The 9,152-nt window shown below is 44.3% G+C and overlaps 1 protein-coding gene across 1 annotated transcript; it reads right to left on the bottom strand.

The window, feature by feature from the left end:
• Window positions 1–1,060: 1,060 nt before the first annotated feature.
• On the bottom strand, window positions 1,061–1,780 carry LOC122064561. The gene has a single exon (XM_042628279.1). It carries the CDS (start codon window positions 1,778–1,780, stop codon window positions 1,061–1,063), a length of 720 nt encoding a protein of 239 aa, XP_042484213.1.
• Window positions 1,781–9,152: the final 7,372 nt, after the last annotated feature.

Below are 9,152 nucleotides of genomic sequence, written 5' to 3'. Positions count from 1 at the left end.
ACATATTCGGGAATTTTTCATGCCTATTATTGTGAATAAAGTCTACATTGTAACCCAAATTGTTAACCAACAGTGAAGGGAAATCACTGACCTTAACCATCGGCTCAGCCAAACAGATAATGTCCAGAGAATGATCTCTTAAAATGGATCGTAAGGCTCTGACACTAGAGGCCTTCTTCACTCCTCTTATATTCCAGAAGAGGACTTTTATTATTAACAATGTTTGGCAGTACTTTTGTCGGACTTCTTTGCCTGACCAACATGCTTCTTACTGGTCTTACCTGCTCGCGAGGCAGCTGCACTAACTTTCTCATGAGCGGTGATAGCTCTGTCGATCTCCTCTATCTCATGGAAGATCAAAGACACCCTGCCATCTGTTACCTCAATCTCAGGAATTTGGTTCATTGCCCTTTCCTCTACATGAGGCTGAGTTCACTCTAAGGAAAAGCTTCGGTTGCCACGAGACGCACCAACACCCCCTTCTCTGGCCCTAGTCGCCTGAACTCTCCTTGGGTGAGATGGTTGAGCTAGTAAGACTAGCCCTGGTCCAGTTGCATGTGAGTCGCCCTGGTCCAGTTGCATGTGATTCACCCTAGTCCAGTGCCCTAGTTGGACCAAAGGGAACTTGTTCCACCACATAAGGGTCAACAATCGGTTCACCCAAATCCTCATATGCTTCTAATGCTGCCACCTCACCATCCTCCAGTTCTGGAAAGTTTGAATTTGAATTCAAATATCCATCCAGGTCATTTAATATAGCATTTCCCTTATTGTTCTTGGTTGAAAAGGAAGTTTCTAAAACTACTTGAATATTTCCCCCACTGTCCATTCCAAGAGGAGACAATCCCACATGAGATAAGGGAGAATCCCCTCCTATTGTTCTTTCCTTTCTAGACAATCGAGTTCGTTGTGAGTTGGCATAGGCTGAGTCAACTCCGTCTTGAATATACACGGTGCCAGGAAAGCTCGCCGCCCTTACATAAGAATTTTCTTTCTCATTGTTGGACTTCTTCAATCTATAGGCTCCTAGTTGGTGCCCGATCCTCTTGCAGTACCTACATCACTCTAGTCCATCTTTATACAGCACCTTCTGGTGAAACCCAAAGACCTTTGTAGTTCCTGGTTCCATCCATTCCACTTGCACTTCCTCGATACGAGTTGCCACCTCCAAGATGTCCACATCGACTAGAACTCTGGCGAAGAGTTCCATGACTCCTTCCCTTGTTCTGCGATCCAATCCCACAAGGTGCCCTACTACATTTAAAATAGACAACAACACATTCTCATTCCAATACTCGAGGGGAAGGTCCAGAAAGCGAACCCAAACGAGTTTGGACCATGATTGTTTCTCATGGATATTAAAATCTGATTTCCATTGCTGGAATCGGATCGCCTGCTCCCCCATCATTAAAGGACTGCTCTGCCATATTGTTGCCTTATCCTGTTCGCACTGGAACTGAAAAATTACATACCCCTTCCCCAAAGGATGCATGGTCTCCCCCTTACTCAGTTTCCAATTCTCTCGTGCCTCCTTATGCAGATCATCCAAAGAGATCAAACGAAAATTAACTCGCCCTATCAGTGCAAATCTAAACATCTGTCTCTTTGATTCATAGTTATGTTGAGGAATTACAATTCTCCTGATGTTGATAGCTTCAATCGGCTTTGGAAGAGAGTCGATTATAGGCCAAGATGTATTCCCAACCGCTCTTGCATATGACTTCTTAGGGGCAGGACGTGGCTCCACATCTTCCGCCTGGGTAGCTTGACCCTGAGTCATTGGGCCTCGATCCAAGGCCTCCCTTGCACCACCATCATTGTCATCATCGTCTTCTCAAGCATTCCTCACTTCCTGAGCACTAGCCATCCAATGATGCATGGATCTCACTATTTCAAGACGTCAATCAATGTGTGCTTCCAAAGAAGAAATTAGTCATATCCTAATCATATCTCTATCGCACACATTAAATTCACAATAATTAGACTTTTATCTTGAAGTTTTAATTCTTACTTCCTAATACACTGGATGTGTTACACCCGTGCCCTAATCTGGTCAAATTTGAACTGTTGTGATAGGCCTCGGATTGGACATTAGAAGTACGATCAGGTTTCGCCTCATGGCTGCTCATTACCAAAGGGGTAGAGATGACCCCCCGTGTTTGTGCATTTCATGCCTATCTAACTAGAGGGGATTCATACCTTCCAATCCTAGATGGTAAGTGACCTAACTCCCCACACTTGATTTTTGACATACATCATAATTGCCGAAAAGCCTTGGGCATGTCTAAGGGCAACCACTCGTGCAAGACTAACCCTGGGACAGCAAGCTATCATAACAATAGGTTGTCTTGACCACCAGAAACAAGCCACCAGAAGCAGCCTGGGCATGAATCCGGTGCCTATTTCTGGTGGGTACATTGGCTGTTGTCGAGGTTTCGATGCCCGTGTGTCCCGCCACTCGCATCATAAATGGTTCTGAATGATCCCAAATCATCCTCCACATCTTCCTCTTGATGTGGACACCTTATGGACCCAATTGTGCGGTTCATCGTGCCCTGAAACTCGTTTTAAGCAGATTGGTTCAACAGAGGCCCAAACCAAACGGACCCTAAGGGCCAACTTAAGTTATTAGTTGGGAAATGAGGATTCATTTCCTCATTTACCTTGTGCCCAACATAGGAGAGGAGAGAAAGAAGAGAGGAAGGAGGAAGAAGAAGAAGGAGAAGTGGATTGAAGGCCTACCTTAGTGCCGGTTGTCGCCTTGTTGCCAGAATCACCGCCAGAGGTAAGTACAACATCCCATGCCACTCTCTCTCTTCATTTCGACCTAGGAAAAGCTAGATATGGGTAGAATCATGATGTAAAAACTATGTCAAGGTTTTGGGTTGGCTGTTTTACCCTCCTGGTGTTGTTGCCGAGCTCAAACCAAGCCCAGTGAGCTCCGATAACATGTAATGCCAAAAGACCAACTAGGGTTTCGATCGTTCAATCGATATATCTCCCAAATGGCTCAATGGAAATGGAATTTTCTTGGCTTAGAATGATGCTAGAAACATCTCCTACAAACTCCATGGAACAAATCCTGGCAATCGGGCCCGAGCCGAAAAGCCCCAATTCGAGTTGTACATTTCTGTGTCCACCAGAAATATGGCACAGGAAGCACTATAGCTATTTCCGATGGGTTTTTTCCAGTGGAAAAATGAGCCTAATGTTCTCTCTATCACCTCCACCGAAAACAATACTGATATTTTCAGTGGAAATGCCCTATTTTCGATGGGTGTTTCCAATGACAATACTGTCACCTAGTGACAATGCCTGTACATTTTGGGGGTGACCTGTGTGGGTCCCTCTTGATGTTTTTGATGCATACTAATGGTTCCCTTGTATCTAGGATAGTGACATGCACGTGTCCCGAAGCCAAAATTGAATTGATCGATGGCTGTACTTGAACCCAAACACAACCGATCGTAAAACAGGTGAGGGATGGACTGTGTTTATTTTTGAAATGTTTATTATTTATTAAATTTCTCTCATACTCAGAATTATCTATTTAATTGAAATTATCATTTTACGATCATGATATAAATTGTATGGAATGTATGATGGGACCCGGTGTGGCCGAGGTGGTACTAGTACCATGATCGCCATATGTATATTGGATGTGTGTGTGTGTGAGACAGAATCCGACGTGGCTAAGGTGGTATCGGTGTCATGATTACCGTATATATGATGCATTCATGCATTGATTATGTGCATTAGAGTTAGTTGTAGTCGCGAGTTACACTTTGTGGCTAAGGTCTCGCTGGTATCGTGTACCCCAGGACTACATTTGAAAATGGATACGCTTCGTGGCCGAGGTCTTACCGGTGTTGCATAATTCATACTCAACTGCTATTTGTATGCTAGATTAGGTAAACGGTCTCAAGTTTCACTTTGTGGCCAAGGTCTCACTGGTATCATGTACCCGGGACTGTATTTGGAGATGGATTACACTTTGTGCCCGAGGTCTCTCCGGTATCGTGTAATCCATACTAACTATGTCATTATGAAGGCATGTAGTATATTTGTGGTTAGGCATCACTCCCTATGCTATGCACACTTGCCAATAGAGGTTGAAGTGTTGGATAACTCATTGTGGTATGTTTGATGAGACTTTTCGAAGTGCCACTCCCGCGGTATGATGTGATTATTGCCAGAGGCGGGAACTTGTCATAGTGGCCGATGTGTTACCGATGCCGTGATTACCAGGAGGTGGTTGTCAAAGTTTGCTAGGTGACCCATGGACGCATATGGGGACCGACACACTTCTAATCATAACTACGGTTTGTATCGCTGCGTAGTCGATGTCATTTTCGAGACAAGGGATACAGCCTAATGCGTCATAGTAGCATTTACCAGACTTAGTTTGTATTATTAGGTGGATAATAAATAAATGAACTACATCACGAGCATCATGGACTATGTGTTTAATTTCCGCAATCAAGCATCATAAATTTCTACTGCTAATGACTTGCTTGGATGTGCTTGACCCCACCGGTCACTGAGCGAGTTGGAAAGCTCACCCCACATATACACCCCTTTTTAAATGATGATACAGGTATTGTGGTGCCAATGGTGGGTGATCCAGTATCTTCTGGGTCGGAGTATGGTGCGAGCGACTGGTGGATGCCAGAAGTGGAGGAGCACGACCAGGACTGTGCTTGTGACCACTGTGCTTACGCCACGCACCGTGAGATTGTATATCATCTTTTGATACTTTTGGATATAGTTGTGAATTGTATATTTTGAGATTATAGTATATGTCATAGATGAATGTAAAAGAATAACTCAATTATTGCTATTGTTTTACCATTAGATGTTTTCCCCATATTTATAAATTCTGCTACTATACTCTGATTCCACTACTTATATTGGTTTGTGTTGTGAGATTGTGAATGTGTTAAGGTACTGCTATCAGAGATCCTGGTAGGTGGTAAGACAGGTACGTGTCTTACTCACACTGTCGGTATTCCTAATAGTAAATTGGGTCTACTTTAAGGTGGGGTGTGACAGTTGTGGTATCAGAGTGCGATGCTCTGTCTTAACTCATAGTCTCAGCCAAACCATGATTTTGGGGAAACTAGGATTAAATAAAAATCTAAAGACAACAATAATAGAAATTGCATAGTTGGAGACAAGTTTAGGTGTTATGCCATTTCATTATAATCAAGAACTTGAATACGTAGCTTACACATTTTATAAAATTAAAGTATGGAAAGTAGGAAATCCTAACTAGCCTAAGACTAGGAAATCAAACAACTAGAGCAAATGACATAATGTAAAAGTTCAACTAAACCTAAAAACATCAAACTCAAATAAAAACATGAAAATGGAAACCCTAAAAACTACAGTGGCAGATATGCCACTACTCTTACTGCTACTGCTGCTGCTACTGCTAGCTCTATTCTTGGCCTTGAGCTTGGTTTGGAACATGCATTCCTGGAGGAGGCACCGGGATACCAAGGTGGAAGACCATCACCTACATCTGTGCCTCTAGGGAGGCCACTCTATTGTCTATAAGACAATAGGTCCTGTCCATGCTCTCGCAGCAGCTGTCCATGCTCCTCATCAATGACATAGTGGTATTCAGATGGGCCATAACGTCATTCAGACCGTAGGGCCTCACACCCCTAGTACTCTAGGATGTAGAAGCTGCCATCGAACCCATAGCCTAGGGATCAGGTGGTGGAGCCTCACCAACCCTAGCAAATTCTCCTCCTGCCTCACGGGCATCGCCACCCTCTACCTCTATGGGCTGCTGACCTTCTCCTGGAATAGGTGTCACCTCCCTCAAATCTATGGTCATCTTCCTCAGAGAGTCTTGGTTGAAGTCTATGACCTCTTCACCCAAGCGTGCCTCACCCTCTGTGTCCACCCCAAAGCTGTAAAAGATGTCAGTTAATATCCTTCCGTAGCATAGGTTCCCTACTCGGCGATCCTGCCCTTCAGACTGAGTTACCATTGTCCACATTAGGAGGTAAGGCAAATGTATCTGTGCCCCCATGTACACATAGTATGTCACGTAGGCTTGCAAGGCAGACATCTCATTATAATGTCCACAGGTGGGGAGAACATTCAGCTGAATCACATGGCAGACAACCTTAGGAGTGGCAAAGTTTTTGACTGAATGGTTCCATCCCTAGGCTTCCTTAGTCAGCATGTCATTAATCTCCTGGAAGGTATCGGGACTCTGAAATTCATATACTGGAGTCCGAGGTGGGCATTACACTAGATTACCTGCATTGTTGATCATCAAAATATTTGCTAGCTGCCCCATATCAAAGGATATCTCCACCCCCTTCACATAGGAGGTGATCCGTATATCTTCGGTAACCCAGTTCATGCATTCCATGTTGGAGTAAAATAGCCTGACCAGGGTCGGGTAGTAATATCGATTGGGTTTCAGGATGCGGTACCACCCGATCTCCTCAAACAGTTGATGAAGACAGAATATGCGAAAGTCGTTGGTCCTCACATAGCTCTTGGATCGACATTGCGGTGCTTAAAGAACTCCCAATGGTCTTGCTCAAGCGCAGAGCAGAACAGGATTGGGTTGAACTGCTCAGCGGCATCTTGCTCCTTTTGTATAAGAGCACGTCGGGTACGTACACGGCGTCCAGACATTGTTGCAAGATGATTCCTAAGGATTTGGAATGGAAAACCTAGTTAAATGGCTGAATGCAAAACTCATAGAGAAGAAAATCATAAAAACTAGGTTACAGAGAAAGAGAACATACCTTGGATGCAAATGCGGCTCTAATCGACTATGAAATAGAGCAAGGAAGGTAGGGAATTGGTAGAAAAGGACTCATTGGTTGTTTCCATAGCTTTCTCACAAGAGTAAATAGGGTTTTATATGAATAACCCAAGGCCTGAGCCTATTTAAAGGCGATTTAGTGTCACTGAAAACAGCCCATTGGAAACATTGGACATGCTTCCGGTGAAGTAAAAATTAGGTTTTTGGCCTCTATTTTTCCCACCGAAAATACCACTAATATTTTTGATGGATTAAACCATATTTTTGGTGGTTTGAATCCCTGTTTCCAATGAATTCAAGAGAAAATAAGTCATGTTAAATTTTTAAACCTAAGTTTTATTTGGGTCCTTGATGTGCCTCTTTGGGATGTGTGCACGATCGGATCTTAATATGTGTGGACCCCACTTCTGTATGCCCTAACCCTAATGTTGACTACGATATACGTGTGGGACCCACAATGTATGTGTGTGTTCCAATTACATGCAACCTTGTTTATGTATGTGTACTAATCAGATTCCTTCATAGGAATCATGTCACGCCGGAACACCTGATCCCGATCCCAACACGCCTATCACCTCCTTCTTCCCCTACACAAAATTGGGGTAGACCCCGCAATACACCTCCGACCCCACCCATACTTACGGGTTAGGATGTGGCATCCATCATGAATAACATGATGCGGGAAGTGGAAGAAAGACATAATCAATTTATGGCCAGAATCAGTCCAAGCGGTAATGGAAGCCCGTAATGCACCGCCCGCACCTCCTACTCCACCGGCACCCATTCCAATACCTGCTAGATTGGCTACCCTTCAAACATCTGGTGGGGCATAGGTTCATGGGCATGTGTAAGATCTGATGCCGGAACAAGCTCAAGTCCATGTAGAGGGTTGGACAGACTTGAAAAAATGAGGGAGAAATTTAAACGTCTTAAGCCCCCATGTTTCTCCAAGGTGGGGCAAGGCCCATTGTATCCATCAAGATGGATTAGTGGGATGGAGAAGGTTTTTAGACTGATGGGCTGCATCGATGAGTAAAAAATTTTGTGTGCGGGCTATCAATTACAGAATGAAACAGATGATTGGTGGAGTGCCCCCGAGCCTATTCTGAGGGCTAGTAACCCGAACCCTACTTGGGCAGACTTCAAAGGGGCCTTCTTTGAGAATTATTTTTTGAAAAGCTTTCAAGATAGGAGAGAGAGTGAGTTCTCTTAGTTGGTTTAAGGTTCTGGTCTGTGCTCGAGTATCAGCAGCGCTTTGAGGAGCTATTCCATTTTGCTCCTGAGCATCTGAGAGGCGATAGAGCCAAGGCAAAGAAGTTTGAGAAAGGGTTGAGGCCAGGTATTGGGTCAACCATTGTGGGGTTGAAACTGCAAACCTATTTTGAGGTGGTCTAAGTGGCCAAGTCTATTGAAGATGTGCATAGGGAAAGAGGCCAATGGGATCTACTGATTCTAGAGGAGGTAGCAAACCTTTCCGATTGCCCTACGCCAACCCAACTCCAGTGCAGTTTAAGAGGCCTGATGCTAGTCAGACTTCCCAATCCTCCTAATCTAGTGCAGTATCATCGTCTTCAGGATCAGGCCTGAGATGTTTTCATTGTGATCAGTCGGGCCATATGGCAAGGACCAACCCCTACCGAAGGCTAAGTGATACACCCTACACTATGCCACCTAGGCCCCAGCAGACATATTCAGTCCCTAGGCCAGCACAACCCCTATAGGGCCAAAGACCACAGGACAGAGTGTTTGCTATGACGGTGGAGGATGCTGAGGCTACACCTGGTGTAGTGATAGGTACATTATTGATATCATTATTACCTGCACATGTGTAATTTGACTCAAGACCTCACATTCGTCCGTGTCACTGGCATTTGTGAAGAAGATGAGAATTCTACCTAAGGGATTGACTCAATATTTGGCTGTGAGCACCCCTACAGGAAGTGTGGTGGGTTTAAGCTATGTTTATGAGCCTTGTATAGTGACCATAGGTGACCATGAGCTGAATGCTCACTTGATCGAGTTGGATATGATCGACTTCGATGTGGTTTTAGGAATGGATTAGTTGTCCACATATAAAGCCAGTGTGCTATGTGCAGAGAAGGCTATCATTTTTAGACCTCGTGATGATGATGAGTTTGTGTTCCAAGGGGATAAGCCCAAGAAACCTAGGAAAGTTATCATATCCACACTCCAGATGAAGAAGCTACTGGATAAGGGATGTCAAGGCTACTTAGCATCTGTGATGGATACTGAGGTAGAGATTAGGCCATTGACCAAGCTAGATGTGGTGAGGGAATTTTTTGATATATTCCCTGATGACTTGACAGGTTTGCCACCGGACCAAGAGACGGAATTT

Source organism: Macadamia integrifolia, chromosome 2, assembly GCF_013358625.1.
Source record: "Macadamia integrifolia cultivar HAES 741 chromosome 2, SCU_Mint_v3, whole genome shotgun sequence".
NCBI classification, from domain to species: Eukaryota; Viridiplantae; Streptophyta; class Magnoliopsida; order Proteales; family Proteaceae; genus Macadamia; species Macadamia integrifolia.
This window is presented reverse-complemented; position numbering and strand designations above follow the sequence as displayed.